The following is a 25,854-nucleotide window of genomic DNA, read 5'->3' on the forward strand; positions in this document are numbered from 1 at the left end:
GAACCCTAAGTTAAACAGTGGCTATTAGGCTTTTTCTGTTATGGCATTTCAGCGTAAAGGCTTCCATATGGTTTCTTGGTGTCAAGCATATTCATTAGCGCTAATACGAACAAGGAGTTGCAGTGTAAAACAATGATAACGATTGACAAAATAGGTCATTTTGTGATTTATAGAAGTTGTTTTGCTTTTTGAGAATATAGTGGTTTATATCACATTCAAATGTTAATGCATATATGTACCTAAGTTCAAGGGCTGATTGCAACTTTTTCTTGATTTTTTCATTAGAGACCCCCGAAGAAGGGTCACCATAGACCCGAAATGCATTGGGTAAATGAGAGATGATAAATAAAATTGTCCTTGAAACGAAAGAATTCAAATGAATGAGAAAGAAGGAATAAACAAAATTTTTTGAAAACAAGGAAAACTGTATTGATCATTATTACTTTGATATACATGTATACCTGAAGAGAACCAAGTGGTTCATGTGAAATTGTGCAACGCGTTACCATTTAGACATTGGGACCCCCCAGTGTCTCACTTTTCACAATATTTCAAAAAGTGTTTTTAGACTAAAACACTAAAGGTAACGGTGCACAACAAAGAAAGAGAGTAAACCACAGAAAAAGTAAATGTAAAACAAGAGTGCTGGACGGACCCTATTACGATACCTATCTCGTTATTAAAATCCTCTTTGTGTCAGTGTCTACACTTATTCCACCCAGACAGGTGATGGTTTTAAGTGAGCCTATGACAGTGGGGACAGGTTTCATTGATGAGAATATTGTATGTGGAGGGTAACCTGTGTCCCTTTTTCCCTCTTGGCTTCTGTTTTGTTATGATTATGGACCATCCTATTCAGAGTCAAGGGATTACCCCTCCCACCACTCTTACTCCAGGTTTCCAATTCAGCTCAGCAATGACCCACCCTGCCCCTCTTGGTGCCACCCACACCTCTCAGCTCCTGTCAATCACAAGCCAGACATGCAATTCACATCAGGCAGGCAGACACATAGCACACAGAAATGCCAACTTCTAAAAGTGGCATTTCTCCACCAGTCACCATAAATCTGCGCACACCATTCTGCAGCATTTATCCTCATGAGTTCATACATACTAAACTGGACTCTGCACTCCTCTCATACCAAGAATTACCATGGACACACTTATTCCCCATGCATTTCTATGGGAGGGCAGGCCCATCTCACTACAGGTACACAGAGAGAGCACACACTTTACACTGGACCACAGTGCTAAAGTGCCCAGAGACCTAAAACCACTACCACCATGTCAGAGCTTAAGGCAAAAAGTTCAGGGGTGAACCTGCCAAAAAGGGCCAAGTCCAACAACAGTGTTGCTGTGGCAGGCTTAAATGGCCAATGTAGAAAACCAGAGTGAAGATTAAAATCCTAATACTGTACAACAGGAATGTGCTTACCTAGAAAAATAATTATTAAAAATCCAAACCAATCAAATGGTATAGTTTGATTTTGAATAAACATTGACAAAAAGTAACTTTAAAAAAATGTGCTTTCCGTGTCTAAGTTCCTGGAGGCAAATTTAAATTTGCTCTCCTACTTCTCCCAGCATTTACATAAGTGTGAAAGAGGTGTAAAACTCCTCCCATGAGCTACAAGGTAAGTCACTGTGACTGACAGCTCAGCCTGAATGTGCAGATATGACTCTTTAGAGCTCAGCAGAAGGGTGGGGGCTGGGCATCCTGTGAGACATTACAGTGGCAAATCTTGCTTGAGTGTCAAACCATACTTGACAGGTCTGAATGGGTTTACATATAACACTTGGGGTGCACTTGAAATGAAAAACAACAGGATGCCAAGACAATACTTGTATATCTACTGTCTGGTTGCTGGAAAACCCTGCTTTTGTCCTACAAGTCTTCTGTCGCTGGGTTTTTTGGGGGTGTATTGACTGCCTCAAACTAGATTTCAGTGTAACACTAAGAATTAGGAACGTTAAGCCATTCTGCTTTGTGCCATAGCTACTAGTGAGTTTAAATAAGGTCAATTTAGTGACTTTAAGGGTTCACCATAATCAGGTTTGTAGTTATTTATTGAGGTGGGTAGTCACCAATCCCAATAAATAATTCATTTTTTACACCGGTATCATTGGAAATGTTGTATAACATGCCAAAAAAGGGTTCACACCCTCAAATGGCATCCATAGGACGATCGTATGGATACCCATATTTTTGACTAATAGTCATGGGTTGGGCAAGACTAGAGGATGAGTGGGAAGTCAAAATTCACCTACCTGCATCTCCAATACTTTTAATCCAGAATAATTTTAGCCAGATGCAACCTTTGAGGAGATGAATTGCCATTCATCTAACATTTTGAAATAACTATACTCAAGTCCTGCTACCTGCAATCCTTTGTCGTCGAACAATAAAATGTCATATCCCGCCATCAGTCAATGAACCTATAACTTCTCGTCCTACGTACGTCTAAGAGCTTCCAATATCTACGTTGATAATATACAAGTCATTTTTCATGAGTTTGCATGCATCCTGCCGCTGTAGAGCCATGGTATGACTAATAGAGTTAGTCTCCTCTGATTGTTTAAGGATCTGCTACACACCCGATTCAGTTCTCCCCTGCAGACAGTTCTCTCCTTGCAAACAAAAAACTGTTCTTTATTAAGATCAACACTGGAGTGCTAAGCCCTGATTAGAGCATACAAGAGATATAGGCCAGCACAAGAAAGGGCCTGTTTACATCACTTTATCGTATATTACAAAATCCAAGACCCCTTGAGATTATTAATAGGATTATGACTTACCGCCAATGAAACAGGAGACATTGTGTTCCAAGTTGAGGGATGGACAAGGGTTAACAGGTAAACACGAGATACCCACTTCACAAAAATTCTTTGTGTCATTAACGTAGGGTAAAAACGCTCGACCTTTATCAGAAACCCATTTGTTAACCAACAGCAGACCTCGCTGGCTTGTTGTGTCTCTCAGCGTGCGAACTTGGCAGTCCTCACTTCCATAGACAGTGCTTGCATCAAGAAATGATGTCACTCCATTGATCTGCTCGCGGACCACTGAGTTGGTAGGACAGGCGGGGCCTGTGCGAATGAACCGCATACATTTCCCTTGTCCGTTTCTGGATGGGTCATTGGGAGGTATCTGCAAAACAGCAAAAATAATAGAGTGAGCTAATTAGCAATAAAAGAGCAACTATCACTATATTGTGTTTTAATTGAGCACAGCATCCCCTTGTACCTTCCGTGCTAAGGAATTGCCTGTCCCAACAGCCTTCCACTTTAATAGTAACTTCTATTTCAGGAAAATTCACATTTCTATATGTTGACCTATGTCCAACGGCAATATTGAATTCAATCTTTCTGTCCATTGGCAATTCACCCAGCCCATAGCAGCTCAATACCTCACCACAGACCACCTCATCTCCGATAGCAGCATTTAGAGAAGAAGGGTAGTATAGAACAGAATTCTGCACATGGGGCTCATTGCAGGCCATGTAGGTGCGTCATGGACTGTCAGAGTTACTGGTGCAAGAGACAAATCGAGTACTGAACTTTTTCACAAGAAAAACATCCCCTATGTAAGGAATTGTATTATTTAGTAGCATTTATATTGCCCCTCGTAACTCGGAAGGGGCTAAAGCGCTCCAAATGGTCAAGTTAGTGGCTACGACATTTGTTGTGCATGGTTGAATTGTGTAATTAATTAGAGTAAGAAGTATTGTGTGCCAGGTGTGAGCTTTGGAGGGGTGCTCCAATCTTGTAGGATAAACTTCTGTCTGAGTTTAATCGTGGAGTGAAATTTGGAGATGTCAACGAAATTAAACGAAAACGTTTCATATTTTTCTTTTTAAATGCATCCCGTTTTCCTTTAAGGAAAACAAGCTACATTTTAAAAAAAAGCTGCTTTATTTAAAAGCAATCCCAGACATGGTGATCTGCTGAGCCCAGCAGGCCACCATCCCTGGGAGGGCCTGTCATTCTCAATGGGCTCGCAAAAAGCGAGAGGTTCAGCAATATTCATGAGCCTCGCAATTTGCGACCCCATTGGGAATTGCAAACAGTGTTAAACACACTGTTGTACATGCAAACTAGCGACTTGTAAATGGCAAATTGCGAGTCGCAAATGACTCAATTTGCGAGGCGCTATTTTGCGCGTCGTACAACCTGCCCAAAGAGACACAGTTGTGCTTGCACATGCTCACCATCTTTCAGACATTGGTTTAGATGCTATCCTTATGTTTGTGCTTGGTCGGTAGGTTTACCATTAGAAGTCTGACATGAGTGAGAAGATTTTCATGTTTAATGTGAGTTTTCGAGGAGAGTTGTAATTGTGAGCCAACTGCAGAAAACCTGCCTTTATCTGTGTGGTCACCCAAGATATTTGCCCTATCTGTTTTGCTGGCTTTAGAGCTCTTTGTCCTTTACCCCTGCTACCCAGACTTGGAGTGCCAGTGCTGCCCCTTTAAACATAGTTCCTTTGGCTTATTCATAACCAGCATATCTAACCTGCCTCTAAGTCCCTAATATGGTGTGGGAAGTGTACCCAGGGGCCCAGAATTTAAATGTCACTTGTGGGCGGCAGCACTTTTTGTACCATCCCCTATAGTGGCAGTCCAAATATGGCTACAGGTCTACCCTGTGAAACCTGACTGCTGGAGTGTAACATCTGCAGTGTGACTCCTTTTTGACAGGTAGAAGCATTTCTTCTAAATAATAACAAGTCACTCCTATATACTCCTTGTAAAGCACAGAGTAGGGTACATGTTTATTAAAAGTGGGACTTGTAGAACATTCATGTTAGCACGACACTGCAGTAACAAGACCCACACACCTATTTCACTGTAACAGGCCTACCTGTGTTATGAAGGAAACCAGAATCCAGGTTAAAATACTAATAATACTAATTCTGGAAAAATACCAGCTAGAAAAATAATTAAACCAGTATTTTTAAATCATTAAATTCCAATTCAATGGTGAAGTCTGAGTTTTGAAAAATATTATGGAAAAGTTACTTTTAGAAAGTTACCCTTTGGCTCCCTGAACTGTTAAGTGGCTAATTAGCGTAAGCATCTGCCAGCTCTCAGCTTGTTATCAGCTTTGGGTGAGCAAGATGTGAAATACCTCCCAGAAGAAAACACAGGAGGTTGGCCAATTGATCCTTAAAGTCCACCTCTTTGTCCTTGTTACAAGAGGGAGCGGGTCCAGTTTCACATGGCTCCTCTTAGGTCAAAGACAACAGTTCCAATCTTCTGCAGGTCCAGAAAGTGTCCTGAAGTGGGGGGTTTGAGGTGCCACATTTAGGCCTTGTACAACTTGTAGTCCAGTCTCATAGGAGAAGGTATTGCATTGCTGTGCACATCACAATATGAATATTCTTAAGAGACTAAGGAAGGTTGTTGTGATTTAAAGTACAACTGGCAGCCAGGGTAGGCCCTCTGTTCTGTCATTCTAACTTGTGAACATCCAGGCAACCAACCCACATTTTGTGTCAGAGCAGGGGAAAAATAGACTGAAGCGCTATAGTCTTTGATTGAACACTGAGTGGTCATGCTCAGTCAATGCTGGTCTGTTCCATGCTCCTAATTACAGTGAAGAACATGCAAGTGAAATCCTAATTGGATGGAATTGAACCACGTGGTTTATAGCACAGACAGCCTAAAAATATGAATGACAGGCAGCAGAGGAGAGGTAGAAAGAAGGACGCAGTTAGTGCTTGCTTTTGATTTCAGCGCACCAGTTACTCCATCACAACGGTGACAGATATCCCGTCCGCCGAAATATACATTCCATTATATCCAATGGGATTCCTATTTCGGCAGATGGGATATTTGTCACCATTATGACGGAGTAACCCACCCGCCAAGATGTAAATCAGGCCCTTAGTCACTATGCAGCTTTATTTTAAACAGTCATAGGTCACGTTGTTAATCCTCTTGGTAAGCCTGCTTTCGCACATGCCATTGAATGTGGATAGGAATGTGGAGTGAGCCAGGTGAAGACTTGTCGTCCCCAGTCCCATCTGACTCCAAGCACATATCCATCTGTCCCTGGCCTCAACTAGTAAAGGTAAAAACTATGATTACACAAACGACAACAAAAGGCAAATTCTGTGGAAAACGCACATCCTGTCAGCTGTTTTGCAATGTGAGAAAGCCAATAGGTCTCAAGTTTGGGACCTATTAGCTTTACTAATGACTCTAGACATGCTGTATAGCATCCCGATGCCGTGCTGCATGGCTTTAAAAAAGAAAAGCTAGCCATATGCGACCAACCTCTTCATTTTGTAGATGCACGCACACAGGAGCCGATAAAGTGATACAAGTGCCAGGGACATATTGGAGAAGAGGAAGTGAGGTCTACATTCTATGGTGAATTAGGAGGGAGAAAGCAAATAAGAGCAACAATGAAGCTAACTAATTTTAAGACATGGGTGGCCAATAAACCCATTGTAAAGAAAAAAGTGTCTCACAATGAGGCCTAGAAATCAAAGATAGCACACCTTTGAAAGAGGAAAGGACTGCATTTATATGCAATTGAAAACATATTTAGAAGCTTTACTCACACTAATTGCACTTCAATAGCCTTCCGGCATAGATTCAGAGGAGGCGTTTGGGGTGGGATGTTCCTCAAATAAATGCATTCTCAGCTTGATAGTTGGGTCTGGGGCCATAAGTCAGGTCTGCTATCTCTGTGTTGAGTTTTCTTGTGAAAAGGATTAAAAGACTAAGCAGTGATTTTCCATGTAAACAGGAGAGAGAGAGAGAGAGAGAGAGAGACAGAGATTATCTCAGCTCGCCCTTTTAGTTTGCCCTCCAAATCCTCCTTTATTTAGGAATCAGGTTTAGTACATGTGGCATCAGTCACTTGATAGAATGATTTGTAAAAAGTGATGAGATGGAAACCTGCTCACACACACACCGATAGACAACTCTATCATCAAGGCTTCTCATAGAAAAGTTGAAGAGATTGTAGAGTGAAAATACATTTACAAAAATTGTTTCCAGGGCAGGGACTGACTCCAGGCTATTTTATTGTAAGTAGCCATAGCCATAGGATCCCAAGGAGAACTACCAGATCCATGTGGATGGGTAGGGGATTAGCTTCAGCAGGGGCATTTAGGATGAGACACCACTGAAATGCATTATTGGTTTGATAATTGGCACAGAGGTCCTGAGTTGGGTCTTATTGAGACAGAAACGTTCTCTGCATGGTAAGAGACCATCTCCTTAACAAATACTTTCCTGACCAACGTCAACTAACCTAGACTTCAATCTCCGAGTGGACTCCTCTCTCCCTTGACATTCAAGGACAGTTGGTGACCGGACTGTGTTAACCACCTTTTTTTGGTCTCTCCCCCTCCGCTGCACTGTTTTCTTATTTTTTTTTGCTGTGTTTTTTTATCACTGGTTTGCTTCCTAACTGCCTGCCTACTATGTAATGCAATTTCCTTCTGTTTTTTACAGTGTGTATGTAAAGCGCTCTGATACCTACGGGTCAAGCTAGCGCTATATAAAACTTCTAAAATAAATAAAATAAAATAAAAAAAGAGACGTGTACCCCTGCCCTCAGCACCCAATTGTACTGCCGTCTGGATCCCTAATGCTAATTTATTTTGTCATAGGTGATCCGAACATGCATGTGAGCCATGACATAGGTCTGTTTTAACGATTGGGGTCTTGTTGGACAGGGAGGGGCACCCAAATAGATTATCTCATAGTGGTGGAAGGCTACTGTTTTCACCAAGAGTTAAGCAGCACAAGCGTAGTTGTGGCTGCATACCGTGTAGTGATCGGTATTAGTGAACAGGATCATTTTACCCTGTGTTGCCGGAGTGAGGGCTACAGGTTCGCTCACATTTTTAAAACGTTCTGCTGTTGAGTCCTTTACTCACAATTGGCCTCCTTCAGGTAGTTGTGGAGTGCTGTGCCGCAGAAGTAGTGGGTCTGCGTTTATTGATGGTATGTGTGCCTAGGAAGGGTACTTTATAAGGATGGAGCAGTACTATGCAGTTCATTTATGGTTAGTACATATACTGTGTGTATGTATGCCTGGGAAGAATACAGTACAGGAGATTTGTAATGTAATGAAGTGCATGCAAGGGAGTAGCTGGAAAAAAAACACTCCTCACTTTGACCCATATATAGCAATACATGCAAAAGTAAAGTGAGCAACCCAAAGTCTTCCTTTGAAGTGTCATGAAGACTTGTGTGTATGTGCAAATAATGATGCACGATGATGACTAACATAGCATGATTTTAACGGAATTTGTCTAAAAACAACACATTTACCTGTATTGACCAATTTCTGTCATTCAGTCATCTTTTTTGTTCTTTTTATGCTACTTTATTTCCTTCTTTCCGTTATCTGTTTTTTGTTTTCATGTGTATTTCATTCGTTATTTACCTCCGTCTTTCTGTCTATACTTACCCCTCCCAATCGATCAGTCCTTTTTCTAGCTTTTTGTTCTTCTTTATATCTGTTAATTGTTACGTTGGTCCTGGAATTCTTTCACACTGTCTTTGCATCCTGTCTTGTTGAGTTACTTTAATTCTTTTATTCTGTTCTTTCCTTCAGTAGCTCATCCTTTCATCTCACATTTCTTCTTTGTTATTTCATTATATTTTTCGGTGCACAGTCAAAATATTGATTCCAAATTATCGACCAACATTAATATCGAGTTAAAAATATCAAAGGTGAAGAATATCGAGGTCAAGATTATCATTGGACAGAATATCGACCCTAAGGTAAGTAATATCGATTTTTTTTATACCGATGTAAGTAATATCGAAGTTAGTAATATCGATATCAATTATATCGATGTTACTAATTTTGATGTTACTAATATCGATATTTGCTTGTTGTTATGTATTTTATTATGTATTTTATATGTATGTGTTATATGTTTTTTGTTAAGTTTTTTATTTGTATTAAATTATATGTGTACTATTTTTTATATATTAAAAATGTTATATTTAATTTAATTTTATGTTTTAGTACTGCAGCGGGTTATGGGTTTATAGGGGAATAGGGTGGGAAGTAAGTTAATTATAGTAAATTAGTTATACATTTTTAGTAATTGTAAATTAATTTTAATTCATTTTTGCATTTAAGTTCTGTAGCGGGTTGTGGGTTTATAGGGGAATTGGGTGGGAAGTAATTTAATTGTAATTAAGTAATTATTTATTTTTAATTGATATTGATAATTCTTTTATTTATAATTAAATATTAATTGATAGTTAATTAATTTAATTGTTAATTTTTTTAATTGGTAATTAAGGTTTGTAATTGGTAATTACATTTTTTAATTGGTAATTACATTTTTGTAATTGGTAATTCATTTTTTAAAATTGATAATTGATATTTTTAATTGTTAATTACTTTTTCTTAATTGGAAATTCATTTTATTAATTGGTAAAACATTTTTCATTAGAAATATTTTTTGTTTAAAAAAAATGTGTTTACCATTTTTTAATGGTTAATCAATTTTTATTATTAATATGTTTTTTGTTTTGAAAAATATTTTAGTGTTCAATATTTATTATGTGGTAATTTATATTTCTTAAATAATATTTATTGGTATTTATTGTTAATTTATTGTTAATTAATTATTCAATTGTAATTATGTTTTTAGTAATTATTAATGGGTATTTGCAAATGATGTAGAGTTATTTAAAAATTAAATTTTTAATTATTTTAAACCACCCAGCACCAACAAATTACACCACCGGCCACGTCCATCACAATAGCTCCACTGTGAATAATCAAACTATCAATATATTGTCCTGGAATGTTGCCGAGATACATAAAGTTTTGCAAAGCCCAGGAGCAGTCGCACTCCTGGCTGGAGCAGATATAATCTGTGTACAGGAAACATGGGCCACCTCTTCAACACCAATAGGGGACTACGCTGAATATTTTAAACCTTCAAAAAAGCCCAACATTTTTGGGAGACCGCCAGGGGGTATTTCAATATATGTCAAGCATGCACTGAAAGTAAACTTTTCAGAAATACAGCACACTTCAGACATGCTTTTGGCATGTATTTTGAAATGCCTGATTACGATAGACGGCCCGACTTCAATACTCCTAATCAATGTCTACTACAACCGCTATGGGCCAGGCCCAAATGACAAACTTAACCGCCTATTAAATGAGATTGATACTCTATTAGTACGGCATGCAGGCATGGACTCAATCATCTTGGGCAATTTTAATATGCATGACATAGGGCAAACGACCGACGAAAACCATCATAATGGAACCACCAGAAGATTTAATGCCCTACTGCGGGTCTACAAGCTGGCAACAACACACTGTCTAACTATAAAAAATAATCCAACAGCTTTGATACCCCCTACCTACAACAACCAGACAACTATTGACTACATTCTACTAAGTGAGCACTTATAAAATTACATGTCAAATTATAAAGTTCACCTCCGCCTCGAAAGCGACCATGCTGCCTTTACATTAGAGTTGTCCATCAGTGTAAAAACGGCATACTCTTCGCAGTATCGGAGCCACAAAGGGAGATGAGTTATACAGACTCCTTGGAAGAATCAAATGGGGACCGCTTCCGACCCATAGGTTTGACTCATGGAAACTAACTTGGAAAGGTTGGCAGACCGGCCATAATGACAAGGGCAGAATTGGAGAATGGGGCTCACTCGCATACGATTTAGCACACCAACTTCGAGGGAGCGATAATCAAAGATCTTATCTCAACTCCACTTATAATCTGGAATTCCAACCAGCAATCAAGAAATGCTCAAGAGAACTTAACTCTAAACGTAGAGTCTATTGAGCAACCAGATCATTGACTGCAAAAAATGATTTAAAAGAAGCGGCAAAGATTCATGCAACAGTGGTCTGGCAAGTGAAACATGAAATCACAGAGCAAAAATGGCTAAGCTGCTTGCCCCCAGTAAGACCCACGAGTTTTGGCAATACATAAATAAGGTAACTTACGGAACCTCCAATAGAGAGAACCCACTTGATGCAAGCACTTGGTCAGCCCACGTAAAAACTCTTTATACCAATGATTCAAAGAAAAACCCAATCAAAAGAACATCTCTTGGGGAATATCTAAACAAAAAATTGATTGAATCCACGACCGACCTAGATAACGCCACACTTGCCGAAAGAAAGGAATTGAGTACAATTTTGAAAAAAATATGCCACAATGGGGCCCCCGGACCAAATGGTCTGCCTGGCTCCCTCTTCAGGGAAGATATTAACTTTTGGGCTGAGAATCTGTGACAGCTGTATGCAGCGTGCAGGCTCTTGGCGGACGTCCCTGACTCCTGGAGGGCCTCCCTATTACACCCAATCTATAAAAAAGGGCCAAGCACGGACCCTAAGAACTACCGTATGATTGCATTACTGGACATGGAGGGCAAAGCCTATGCAAGCACCCTCCTGACGGAACTAGTGGATTGGGTCAGTAAGGAGAATCTGCTTCCTTTTTATCAGACAGGGTTCCGCCCGGGGGGCTCTACCGTAGATAACATCATAGCCCTATCATATTTAGTACAACAAACAATGGCTCGGGATGATCAGCCGCTTTTTGCCTGCTTTATTGATTATATAGCAGCCTTTGACGAGGTAGACCGAAACATTCTGTTGAAGAAATTGGCCTGCTGGAATATCTGCCCAAAACTACTACAAGTCATCAGATCACTGTATACTAAAACATGGGTAAAAGTCAAACTCTTGTGTGAAACAGCCACAGAAAAAATTAGTACAGACCACGGGTTAGAGAAGGGCTGCGTCCTCACCCGCTGCTTTTCAATTTATATACAGCTGATCTGGGCAACGCATTGCATGGAGCAACTCTGGCGACTCCCAGGATCGGGGGAATCAGAATCCAATTGATACAGTATACAGATGACCTGGTCCTCTTGGACCATACCAAAGTTGGCCTTCAAAAAGGCCTAACAGCATTAGCAGATTATAACGCCAAAAATAAGCTGGTTGCAAATCCAACAAAATCCAAGATAGTGATCTTTGGCCGCTACTCGAAAAAGAAGCTAATAAAATGGAGACTGGGACCACTAACATTATCCAGTACATAATTGTAAAATTATCTTGGTGTATGGCTCAGTGAAACAGGTCGGCCACAGGTTCATCGACTTAAGCTACAGCAGAAAGGCAAAATGGTTACTTATGCCATTTGTAAACTCAACGCCACTTTGGAAAGTCCAACAACTACGGCTATCCAACGAGTCCTGAGGGCAAAATTACTACCTTCCCTCAATTATGCTATACAGGCATTCCCTGGCAAATTGGTCCAAGATCTTGAAAAAGTCAACTGTGCAGCTTACAAAAAGCTATTGTGTCTTCCGTTATGCATAAGGAACACTCTAATTCACTTGGAATTTAACCTTAACCGGCAATCTTTGGAAGAACTGGCAAGTCTGGCAAAATATTTTTATCTAACCACTTTGGCACCAGAGAACTCAATGAAGTTTTTTATAAACAAAATATTTAAAAACTCGGACAACCCGTGGTCAGCTGGTCTTGCCTCAGCCAAAGACCTCTTGAATCTAGCCATAGAGAACTGGGACACTAACATAATTAAATATACAGCTATCAAAACATCAATAAAAAAGCAAATGAGATCATGTTCTCGAAAACTGGACATTGAAGCTTTGACAGCCAGAGGCTTCCACGAGACCCAAAGTTCTCTTTACACTCTATATGGCAACAAACCACATCTCGTACAGCCGGTGGGGAGGCAAGCCCTACAAAGGATTCTTGCAGTCAGACTGCATGTGCTTCCCCTAAAACACCTGTATCCTTCAGTGAAAGTAAGACCAGCAATTACGGAGTGCCGCCTCTGCCATTATAAGCGCGAAACACTGACTCACGTCTTACTATGCTGTCCCGCCCTGCTGTCAATCTAAGGCCTATTCTTCTCCAACTGGGAACGCGGACGGCAAAGGAGGCAGCCCTTCAGCTATACTTGCTGGATACGGTGAAGCATATGGCCAACTTCGCTAAATTCATCTACCATGCCCGACAAGCCCTAATGGACAGGTCAACTATGGCACAACATGGCATTTACCAGGAGGAAGACCTCATGTAGTCCGGCTCATACCAAAAACTAGCCCAGAGTAGCCAAAGGAATTATTCTGACTGCATTTAACAAAAATATATTAAACACCAATGGTGGTTTTAGGCTCATTTCCTATACTTACATTATTTAATTTAATTTTAACATCCTTTTTATATTGATTGCTCTCTTTTTTTGTATTGGTTTTTATTAATCACACAAATAAAGTATTGTCATTGTCAGTGAGGTCACTTACCTAGAGGAAATTAGTGCATGGTTAGGTAGAACCGGAAGCACTATTTAGGGATTTTTCTGTATGAATGTGTGAATAAATGATAGCAAAGAGTTTGCTAGCAAAACTTTTGGTGTGATATCACCTAGAAAGGGTCACACGCAAGGAGTAGCAGGTTCGTCTGAGCTTGATTGATAGCAAAGGGGTTCGCTGGTAAAACTTTGGCCTTAGTATATCCCAGAGTGGATAAGACTGAAGGAGTAGCAGGTTCTCTAATGCTTGTGTGAAGGGTAGACGGAAGGGATCTACTCGTAGTATATGAAGAGTAAGCAGAAGGGATTTACTCGTAGTGAGTAAAATTGAACTTTCCTTTGAATTAGTCACTCAGGTACAGTGGTGAATGTGTTTGAGTTGTTAAATAATAAAAATCTTCATCAGAAGTAAAAAGAAATTAAGTTTTCGTATTACCTTGCAAAAGAGGGAGTCAGTCGCGGAGCTGCGCAGACGTCACTCAGAGCCCTGCCTGTTTTGGTTGAGACAGCGGGCGTGTAGCTCAGATAGTAATTGTAAAGGAGGGGTGAGCACAATAGCGCGAGAACTGTCTCACGAGAAAAGCAGCGCAATTATTGGCTTTTGTTATTTGAAACTACATTGTTGATTGTTTAAAGAAAAATAAGGAACGCACTGGTATTGGAAGCACTTTAGGTAAACAATCGAGTGTAACTGAAAATTTCAAATCCGGTAAAAATATATGTGGCATATAGGTCCGCTTGACGGGAACAAACCTGATAGGAAATATTTAGGGTTTGCAAAAGAGCAGCAAATAAGAGGAAGACCCTTTAAAATGGTACGGAGAAAATAGAAAAATGCCATTCATTAAAACAATAAAGAATTATTTCAAGAAAGATAAAGTAATTAAAACAAGAGAAGGAATTATTATTCCACCTGCAAATACGCCCGCATCATACATGATGGTAGAAAGGGGCTATCACACTTGTGTATGGTTAGAAAACTGGATGGAGTACACAAAAGATGATGGTGTTTTAGAATTTCCAGAAAATGGTACATTTAATGGCAGGGTTTTGCACAATCTAAGAACTCGCATGAATGAATTAGATCCCAGACCAAGATTAACGCAGTATGAGGCACTGGAGGAATGGGAAACTGAGGCTTTTGAGCGAGATAGACCCAGAAGTAATGGTCATTGAAGTAGATTTTATCCTCAATTCTCAAAAGATACAAGAGAAAAATTAATGAAACAATGGAGAAAGTCCATGTTAGTGGAAGGATTATATCCTGTATTAACTTTAGAAGAGCCCACTAAAAGTAAGAGGAATGAGAAAACAAAACATTTAATGACTAGTGGTAAGCGAAGCATTAAATAAACAAAGAAGTGAGTTAATTCAGAAGATTTCCAAAATAAATACAAGTCCTGAAGCCCAGACAATTCCAGTAACACCCACTGGAAGTAGAAGGAATGAGAAAACGAAACATTTAATGACTAGTGGTGAGTCCGATGATGATTATTTAGAGGATTTATTAATGAAAAATCCACCACCTTATATTGAGGAACCAAGTACAGTTAATCCAAATGCACCGTTTCTGAAACCACCTTTGAATCCGGAAGTAATACATGAGACATTGTTAGAAAATGTATTACAAGATAGGGAAAGCGAAGCATTAAATAAACAAAGAAGTGAGTTAATTCAGAAGATTTACCAATTAAATACAAGTCCTGAAGGGTTGTATGACGTTACAACGCATGCTTTTACCACGCATGCTGTTACAACACCAGTTTTACAATGCAAACCTTTGCAACGCATAGTGCTTGGGGTGCTGGATAGTGAATAGTTTAATTTACTATTCCAACTCCAGTCCCCCGTGGACACTAGGGAAGGTGTTGGATAGTAAATTAAATCTATTCCCTATCCTAGAGCGCCCCCTAGCGCAATGCGTTGTAATGGTTTGCGTTGTAAAACCTGCGTTGTAATAGCACCGCGTTGTAAAAGTTTCTTTGCAAAGGATGTTTCCCGTCCTGAAGCCCTGACAATTCCAGTAACTATTGGCCCAGTTGTTCCTTTGTACGGAGACAAACAAGCTAGTCCTAAAACTCCTGTTTTGAGAACCCTTCATAGTAGACGATCAGGCAAGTGAATGTGAGTCAGTAATTTCCTTGATGGATTTGCCAATAAGAGAACCAGAGAGTAGCTCAATCAGAAAAACAACTCCTTTTAATTCGAGAGAAGTACAAATGGAGACATCATCAGGAACGAGAAGTGCCACAGTAGTAACCCCAGAAGAAATAGAGAGATGGACAGGAGAAGTAGAGAAACCATAGTCACAGCCAAAAGTATTGGATCTATTTCAATTAAGAGTCGAATTAGAGGAAATGATGGCTGGAAATATGGGATTGGACAGATTAAATACATTCAGTGAAGATGAATTATTATTTATATGTAAAAGCATTATTAGAAATACAAAAGTGTTTCATGAAAAGTTAATGGACATAGCAGCTAGCATGGGAATTGACATTGGCAAATCTAAAGTATTACAGAAACCATATTGAGGTGAATTTTCTGACCAAGACCTGGAAAATATAAATGTGTCAGGTAGAAAAGTACAAATCAGGGAGCTGATGACATTAAGTGATGGCAATGGCGCCTTGACTACGGTAACATCACCTATAATGGCGCGCCTGCTTACGCCATTCACCGCCTGCAACTAGTGCAGAATCAGGCTGCCCGCCTGATCCATGGCCTGCCTAAATTCCATCGGGCCACCCCTTTACTGCAGGCACTGCACTGGTTGCCGGTGAAAGAGCGAGCCTTGTTCAAGCTTGGCTGTCTCACCTTTCAGGCCAAAATGGGCACCGCGCCGGAGTTCATCTGCTCTGCCATTAAACGTTACACCCCTGGCAGAGAGCTCCACTCCACCCACTTGGCACTTCTAACTGTCCCCCGATTTAAAAAGAAAAAGGCTGGCGGAACAAAATTCGCAGTTCTCGACCCTGTGTTCTGGAACTCCCTCCCTGTGGAACTCCGCACGACACCTTCCTACACAGAGTTTCGGAAAAGCCTTAAAACTCTACTCTTCTCTCGAGCCTTCGCTGCCTAACTTCCCCTGCTCCTGCCGCCTCCTCGCAACCTAAAAGCGCCATGAAACCGCATGGTATAAGTGCGCTATACAAATGTTTTTAAATTCAAAATTCAAAATTATTACAGAAATGGGGTGAACCAGAAAAATGGAAAACTAGATGGGCAAAGAAAAAGGAAGAGGCTCGATCAAAACAAATTGCTTCTGAATATGTATTAAGAGAGACAGAGAAGGTGGAAAAGTTATGTTCCATGAGAGCAGTACCAGGTGGAGGTTATGTACATGTCCCATGGTCCCGACAGGATATTTCGTCATTTACAAATGACTTCCCAAAACGCCGTGAGAAACCTGTAGAATGGTACAGACAAGTAGAGAGATATGTGAAAGTTTTAAAATGTCTTGATTTGTGGACTGAATGTAAATTTGCTGTTGATTGGCCTAGTGACGAGAATCCTAGAGACCCAAAGACAGGGGCCCCTTCCAAAGAAGTAATCAAGAAATACAACCAGGTAATACTCTACCTCAAAGGGAAGGTGTCTGCAAAAGAGACAGATTGGACTAGAATAGATAGCACCACCCAGAATAAAGATGAATCGATGCATGCATATTATGAACGCTTATTACAAGAATTCAAACAGTATAGTGGACTAGATAATATAGATATGAAGGACATGACACATTTCATCTATCAATTTGTATCAGGATTAAGGCCAGAAATTTCGCAATGGATTAAGGACCATAAAATTTGCTGGCAGGCCAAGCCGAATGATGAAATCCTTAAATATGCTAAATATAGCGAAGATGAGCTCGATAATAAACGAAAGGAGTTAAAAGAAAAAGTAATGTGAGCACAAGTAAAGTTAGCAGAGCAACAAGAGCTTCAGTTAAGCCAAATAAATAATAACCAGAATCAGGGTGATGATAATAAGTGTAAGCCAAGGGGAAAATTCAATAGAGAGGAAGCAAAGAAGAAGTTCCCTTGTCATGGGGGTGGCAAGTTGGGGCACTGGAAGAACGAGTGTAAGGCTGTGCAAAATGGTAATATGCCAAATAATGATTTGAATCCACAAACAAAGAATAAAGTGCCACACACACACACACGAGTTACCATAGAGTTTCAATGGCAACGTAAAAGTTACAGAGTAGTAGATTTCGGACACTTCCAGGTGGACTACGGAAAAATCCTGTTAAACTAGGACACTTGGATAGTTGTTACCCACGGGAGCACTGGAGTACTCGAGTTACCTCACCCAGGGAAGCCGGTGCATAGGTGTTCTTTTGTGTCGGGTTTCGTCGCTGAATCTTATGGAGAGCTGCAAGAAAGTGCTGCAGGTGACCAGGAGGAAAGTGTCCAGGTGGATCCAAGGGTGGATCGGAGCAGTGAAGAACCTGAAAGCAGAGGGGACAGAGTCTGGGTCACTAGCCAGTGACCAGGAAGGAACCAGGCGATGTCGAGATGCAATCAGGTGAGGAGGTGAAGCTTGTCTCTGCAGCCACGTGGACCAAGAGGCATCGACAACTACCAGGAGCTGGATACGGACTGTACCACAATGGATCTAGCTGTTGGCGGCATCGGTATCCGGATTGGAGTCAACAAGCCTTGGCAAAGGCGATCCACACAGGAGGGGAAGATCGGCTTCAGGTCAGACCAGCAAGGTCTGGGGAGCTTCTCCATCACAGAGAAGCTGGAGCAAGCCAGGAGCAACCAGACAAGCAGTGTTGTTTTAAAAGGATGTCTTCAGAGGAGCTACTAGCCAATGGGCTAGCAACTGTGAAGGTGCGTCAAGCTGAAATGCAGGCGCAGTCCCCACGCAGCACTCGTGTAGGGTGGAGGGCTGTGCTTCGGTGCAAATGCTGCTCGGATCTGAGGCTTCTCAAACCCCAATGCACAACTTTGAGGAGGCCTCAGAAGCTGCACAGGTAGCAAAAAACAGGTAGTGCAGGATGTCTGGTCCCACATCTCTCGTGTCCGCCATGGGTCTCAGCATTGCTGTGGATGTGGATCAGAGTGAGAGAAGTCTGGAAGTCCAGATTCTATGTCGCTAAGTCTTCGGGTTCTGGCGGGAGCATCGACAAAGCAAACTGGCAAGTTACTGCCGGTGCCTGTTTGCACAGGGTGGTCACTCCTTGACCACAAGGGAGATGTCTTCAGTCTTCCAGTCAAAATGGAACGTTGAAAGTCCAAGAGTTAATTTCAGAGTTTCTTTCCAGGATAATCTAATGTCTCTAGACACAGCTCCTAACTTTATACCAAATTAAGGGGCTGGATTACCTGCTAGGTCCCTCCTATGGGTGTAACCTAAGAAGGGGGTGGTTAGACCCCTTTCTCTTTGTCCAGTTTTGTGCCAGAGCTGGGGCTGGAGTGCCCCAGCAACTGGTTTGAACCGGGCTATGCGTGGAGCCCCTTGTGTGCCCCAGGCAGTGTCTGGAAACAGCAGTTTCCTTTGAACCCACCCTGCCCCAATCTACTACAGGCTGTCCAGAGAGGTGCTAGCACCTCCTTCGACAGGAAACCTATTGTCCAGGTCTCCCTTGCCGGAGTTTCATCCAGCAGCAGGAGGTCAGACTCGTGTCTGTGGCAGCAGCATCCATTTTTTGATGCTGAGGCTCTGTTTAACTTTAACCGGGTAAAGCAGTAACTACATGTCTTCTCCCTCTAGAAGGGTAGAATGCTATCCCCGCCACCAGAACTGGCGGGGGGTAGTATTCCAAAGTGTTTGACACATTACACTGTGGTTCTGAAAATTCTGAACCTGTGTTTTAAATATCATGATTCTGTTATGAATTTGGTATCAGCGAACCGCAAATGACGAATGTGGTATGCATGAGTGTTTTCATCATGTTACACCAATGGATTCACTGTGTATTTGAAGTTTCTGTTTTAAATTCTCGGGTTCCATCTTGTGAATAGCAGCCATTTTGTGCATTGCCCTTACAGTAGGCTCTCACCATGGCAGAACAAGTATTTAAGGACATAACCTTAGCAAGGGTTTGTGCTGACTTCTGCATGACCTGACGAAAGCTGACCCTGTTGCTTGAGGCTAACCTTGCCAAGCCAGTTCCTGCCCTTTAGCTGATCAAGATTATAGATCAGAGCACAGGACATTGTAAAGATTTACTACACACAAATGTGCCTATCTTACTTCCATCTGTTCCTGTTCCTGCCTCCACGAGCTACTTATGACATGGGCTGTGATCTTAATGTTTTGGGTTTATCCAGCCTTGTCAGCTAGAGAATGTACGCATTATGTGGACATTGTTTATGGCCTGGACTTATCTTGAAAGTGGGTTTGTCATCATACAGTGCTTTGTGTGCACGTCCTGAGAGTGACTAAGAATAATGTACTTCAAAGAGAGAATGTGTGCCTAGGGCATAATAAATGATATAAAAGGTCTGTGCGGAGACCATTCAAAGAGGCTATCTCATTCAGTTGCTTTAGGTGTGACTGGGCGACGTAGCCTCACAATTAATTGTAATAAAGATGTCTTTTCATATTTCAGATTCTCTGTTGATTTCTTTGCTGCTTTTGAATGGACTGCTTATTGGTAATACCCCTGAGAAGGAGTTTGAGGATTTTTAGGTACATCAGATGGCGCCCAACGCGGGCCTCATCAAGAAGTGACTATCTGGAGGAGTAATCTTGTCAGAGGACAAAAATCTACTGGGGAAGGCAAGACAGAAATCTACTAAAAGAGGTACTCTGTGCACGGAGGTTCTGGGGGATTCTCTGTCTTTGCGGCCCAGTATATTTTTGATTTTTCTGACTTAAACTCTCCAAAAGATGTCACTCCTGACTGAGCAACCTTTTTTTGGCGTACGTTTTTAAGAAAGAGACTGTTAGTGCAGTTAGAACTTGGCAGTTAGAATTTGGACAAGGTTTGTATAGGTTTGTATATGCGAATTGCAATTTGTGTAGGCAGGTAAGGAAGGGATTTTTTTCTCCATCTGCTTTAGTTGAAGTATAAGTGGGTCGCTCCCAGTCTTTTGGTCTGTGGTTCTTTGCTTGGTTTGTTTAGTCCTTAGTATTATTTGAAGATTGCAATTTTCAATAACCGAGGGTCTTGTATATTTACAAGTGTATCGATGGAGATAGCCCCTTGAAGTTTGAAGCTAGATTAGTGAGCTATAAGATGCCTGATCTTAGCAAATTTGAAGATTCGTGAGGGCCAACTTTTGTATACGTTTGGATTAGACGGTTAAATAGGTTAGATTTACAAACATATTTCTTCCTTGGTGATTTTGTATCCCCAAGGAATTCAGATATGACATACTACATAACAAGGATCCTTTGCTCTATGCACTTTTATGAATGGAGATGCAAAACGATTTTTGGTGTTCTGCCAGCTACAGCTAGTGAATTGAGTGCATTTTTGGTTTCCTGCACATTCTGTGGTCTGTTGGGCTGTTTCTGCAGTCTTTTGGAACACTATTGAGAAGTGTTTCTTGTAAATATGACTTACAGCTACGTACAGTCTGGACTGTCCTGTTTTCGTCCTGAGTGTTGATTTGTGGGTTTAAATGTGTGTTTAAATGTTCATGTGGTTTTTCTCATTAGTGTAACTTCGGTATGTACATAGCGTTCGCGCAATTTGTGAAAGTGCTGTATTGTGTGTCCTGAATGTTTCAACACTTTCTGTTTATGTCTGAAGTGAGCTCAATGTGTGTGTGTGGGTCACATTTAATGGATATAAATAAGGCCCCAAACAAAAACGAAATTACCTATTTTTGCAAAAATAAATACATTTACAGCATTTTTCCTTAGATGCACTGTATTAGATGTTCACAGGCAAACCTTTCAGCTGCAGTATATTTGATTGGAATGTTCATTCAGCCAGCACTTTTTCAGTTAAACACGGGTGGAATTTTGCATAACCGTCCTTTTAAATAAATTTGGTGCAAAAATGTGACGCAGGATTGTGACGCGTTTTAAGTTAGGCATATGCGCTTAGGTTTGTGAGTTACTGCATCTAAATATTAGGCAAGGGATGCAGCGGGCTCTTATATGTAGAACAATCACAAAAAAAGGAATAATTGTTTTTTTTTAGAAGAAACAAATTATTAATTCTGAAAAATAATTATTAAAAATAAGTGCTACAAAAATCGTTTTTTAATATTTATAAAGCTTAACACTCATACTATGACCTCCTAGCATTAAAATGTGATTTAAGTTATGTTGCATCACTAAAATGACAAGTATTCGTGTATAATTTCCCCTTGGCATAGGCGCAATCAAGCTCATTTTTATAAAGTATAAGTTATTATTTTGAAATGCCTGACTCAAGGGTTATGTAGTAGACATTCTAGTAATACATATTATGCAAGAAAATTGTAGGATATTCATTTTTTAATGCCCAAAATATGAAAGTCGATTTTGAGAAAAAGCACTGTTTAAACTGCATTTTGCTTTCACTTAGAGTACTTTTTAAAGTGTCTCTGGCTTCAGACAATGCATACATTTGTGTATAATACAAATTTGCAGGTTGTCCCCATTTGGGTTTACTTTTAAATGGCCCAGTGAGATCCAATTAAAGTTGCTGAAATGAGTGTCATTGCAACAAACATTTGTTCTAAAAACTGCCTGACTTTGTCACCCTCAGTATGAGCAGAAAGTGCGGGCTAGGAAAACAGGCTGTTCCAGTTTTGCTAAGATGTTATCTTTTAGTTTCCTGTAAACAATGGAGAAGGCTGTCATGTGTTTTCCTTTTTCACACATTGTCTATTTCCCTGCATTACAAATTCAGTATTTGAACAGGGGGTCCTTGTTGTTTTCATTGAAGGCTGTTAATTGTAATAAAGATGTCTTTTCATATTTCAGATTCTCTGTTGATTTCTTTGCTGCTTTTAAATGGACTGCTTATTGGTAAGACCCCTAAGAAGGAGTTTGAGGATTTTTAGGTACATCAGCACAACATGTTTTGATAAATCCAAACCAAAGTTAGCATTAACCGCGAGAATTATAATGCACTCAAGAGTATATGGTATGGCTATATCATAGAACACCTATAAGGACTTGGTTCCGAAAGCTGTAGACAGGCTTAGCTCATGCTAGAGCACCATCTCACATAAAACCAAACACTCTGCCTTTAGGATTGTTAAGGCCTGCCATAGGAGTGACTTATAGGTATATATGTGTCGATATATAAGGGAAGATATAGGAGTACTATATCTAAGCAAGGGGTGATTACACGACATTGCCCAAGCTGAGTGATTAGCCTGTGGTGTCAGTTTGGATGGCCAGCCAGGAGTGGCATAATACATGCTGCAGCCCCTGGTAGGCCTTGGATGCACCTATGCCCTGGGTACCTATTGTACACTATACAGGGGCTCACAAGGTGACCCAATATCCAATTAGATATGTACCTAAAGTACATGGAGTCCATTTTACAGAGAGAGCAGATAGCCTGGGACCCTGAATAGCAGGATCCCAGGCCAACTAAGTCAAAAACCAGCTAAACACTAGGCAAAAAGTTGGGGTAACCATACAGTCAGATATCCACCTTCCTACATGCCCAAAGGGAACCAATATGGTCAAGGCTGGGGGTTCCGATCTGGTAGAGGAGAGAAGGTACCTGGAGGGAAGGGCTCATACACCCATTAACATTAAAAGATTGGCTCTCTGTCTCTCCTTCTATGACAGGACTGACAACGCGGCGGTATTGTTACATGGGTTTAAGGAAGGTGTCAGGCTAAAATCAGCAGCGGAACAACCCCAAGTAGTTAGAGAAAAATGATTTAAAGAAAAATAGGAAGGGAGAATGGTAGGCCCATTTGACACCTTGCCCAAGGACCAGTTAGTTGTGTCTCCTATTGGTGTAAAGCCCAAGAGGGAAGCAGGGCATTTTCACCGGATCCAACACCTGTCCTGGCCAGAGGGCCAGTCAGTGAATGATTTCATTCCCACAGAGCAGGTGTCAGTGATATACTCGTCGGTGGACGTGGCCATAGCTTTGGTGGAGAAGGTCTTACGGGGGCGCTAATTGCAAAGAGCGACATCAAGTCGGTTTTCCGTCTGCTGCCGGTACACCCTGATGACTTTCAGTTGTTGGGGATTCAATTCGAAGCACAATGGTTTGTGGACAAGGCACGCCCATGGGTTACTCCATTTTGTTTGTCCTTTTAGAGTACTTCAGTACATTTCTGCAATGGCTATTCACTTGGCACACGGGGGTGGCACACATAACGCACTACCTGGATGATTTTTTCTTTGTGGAGACAGAAGGGTCTGGAAACTGCCAGGACGTACTTGACAGACTCCAAGGTTGATGGCAGATGTGGAGGTGACCCTGGCCCTAGTGAAAACGGTGGGGACTACAACAGTATTGTCGAAATTGACTCTGCAGCAGGGGAGGCCTGGATGCCGGAAGACAAGAAGACTAAAATGTATTTATTTTTATTTTATTTTGAGATTTGTAAAGCGCCTGGTGACCCGAAGGCATCCCCGCGCTATAATACTGTAAAATCCAGGACAGGCGAAAACCAGGAACTATTTGGGGAAGAGGAGGGTTTTGAGTTTTTTGCGGAAAAGTGTGTGGCTGGGTGCCAGACGCAGCAGACGAGGAAGTGCGTTCCATGTGGAGGAGGCCTTAACCGAGAAGCGGCGTCCACCGGTGCGCGACTTCTTGAATCTTGGGACTGTGGCCAGATGTTCGTTGTCCGAGCGGAGGTTTCTGTGGGCTTTATAAGGTGTAATCATATCTTTGAGGGTGGCAGGTCCAACCCCATTGATGAGTTTGTGAGTGATGCACATGGCCTTAAACTCCACTCGCTGGCGGACCGGAAGCCAGTGCAGAGATTTGAGGGCCGGTGTGGTATGGGCTCTGGGGGGAAGGTTGAGAATGAGTCTCGCCGCGGCATTTTGTACGCGCTGAAGTTTGGTCAGGGTGGTTTCAGGAGCACCGAGGTATGCGGCGTTGCTGTAGTCCAGGCGTGCTAATATGAGCCCTTGCACCAGAAGTTACCTGGACAGGGGGGGCAGGAGGGGGAGGATCTTCCGAATTGATCGGAGAAGACCAAAGCATGTCCCCGCGGTCTTGACTGCCTGGGTCTTCAAAGAAAGGTCCTGCTCCAACCAGAAGCCCAGTGTTTTAATTTCTGTCTTGGGCGTGGGGATGTCACCGAAAGAGTCTGGCCAGGCTGAAGGAGGGACAGAAGACCATTTGTTGCCCAGCAGCATGATTTCTGTTTTTGTCCCGTTCAGCTTCAGCGAGGATTCGCACATCCAGGTATGTATGTCTTGCAGGCAGTTAAGTAAGATTTCAGGGTTCTTGTCCAACTGGGACAGTGAGACGACGAGTTGTGTGTCGTCGGCATAATTGACTATTTTTATCCCATAGCGGGTAACCACATCCTCCAGCGGGGCCATATAGACATTAAAAGGGTGGGACTGAGCGAGGACCCCTGGGGCACACCACGCGTGAGCGGGAGGGGGTCTGATCGAGAGTTACCGTCCCACACCTGAAATGAGCGTCCCGTGAGGAAGGATTTGATCCAAGCATGTGCGGCTCCCACAACTCCTGCCTTGGCCAGGCGGTGGAGGAGGACACGGTGGTCCACCGTGTCGAATGCGGCACTGAGGTCCAGGAGGATCACTGCCACTGATCCTCCTGAATCCAGGATGCACCTAGTCTCCTCGATGATGGAGAGGAGTGCGGTGTCTGTGCCGTGGCCTGGCCGGAATCCGGTTTGTGACTGACGTAGTATTTTATTCGTCTCGAGGAATTGGGAGAGTCGCACATTGACCAACTTCTCCGCCACCTTGCTGAAACAGGGAAGGAGCGAAATGGGTCTATAGTTGGCCAGATCGTCCGGGTTTAGGTTGGTCTTTTTGAGCAGGGCCTTGACGACTGCGCCCTTCCAGGAGGAGGGCACTATGCCTTGGGCCAGAGATGTGTTTATCAGATCCCTAATGGTAGGTGAGGTGCTGGGAGAAACAGTTTTTAGGAATCTGACGGGTGCTGGGTCCAGGGGGGATCCACTTCTCATTTTAGCCAGCGTGGTAGTGACCTCATCGAGGGAGACTTCTCTGAAGGAGGACAGCCGCGGGCTGGTAGAGTGGGCGTCTAACTCCACCGGGATGGGGGGGTTGATTGGGGGGAGGGATTCCAAGATCCGCGTGATTTTGGAGTCAAAGAATGAGGCTAAATCCTTACATCTGTCCGGTGGGGGGGGAGAGGCTGCGGGAGCTGAGGGAATGTTAAGTAGTTCCTTAACTATCAGGAAGGATTCCTTAGTCGAATTGGCTGCGTGTATGACTTTACTTAACAAAATGGTGGTGAAAGAGAAACTGATAGTGAAAGAGGTGCAAATGCTCCAGGGGCATTTCAGCTTAGCATGCAGTGTGGTAAGAGCATGGAGGACTTTTTGCAGGTGCATAGGTTTGTCCTTTTTGAGGCCTCCCTTTGCCTCAAAATCATGTCCATTTGAAAGAGGGCGTGCGGGACAACCTGCACATGCGAAAGGCCTTTTTTA

The 25,854-nt window shown here is 41.9% G+C and overlaps 1 protein-coding gene across 1 annotated transcript in view; it reads right to left on the reverse strand.

Annotated features, from left to right (window-relative positions):
* LOC147748878 (lactoperoxidase-like) overlaps positions 1 to 25,854 on the reverse strand; it is a 1,319,638-nt gene that overhangs the window by 660,344 nt on the left and 633,440 nt on the right. The window contains exon 9 of the mRNA XM_086964410.1: positions 2,797 to 3,148. Within this exon, the coding sequence (XP_086820536.1) occupies positions 2,797 to 3,148 (352 nt within the window). The remainder of the gene's footprint in view (positions 1 to 2,796; positions 3,149 to 25,854) is intronic.

Source organism: Lissotriton vulgaris, chromosome 1_1, assembly GCF_964263255.1.
Source record: "Lissotriton vulgaris chromosome 1_1, aLisVul1.2, whole genome shotgun sequence".
NCBI classification, from domain to species: Eukaryota; Metazoa; Chordata; class Amphibia; order Caudata; family Salamandridae; genus Lissotriton; species Lissotriton vulgaris.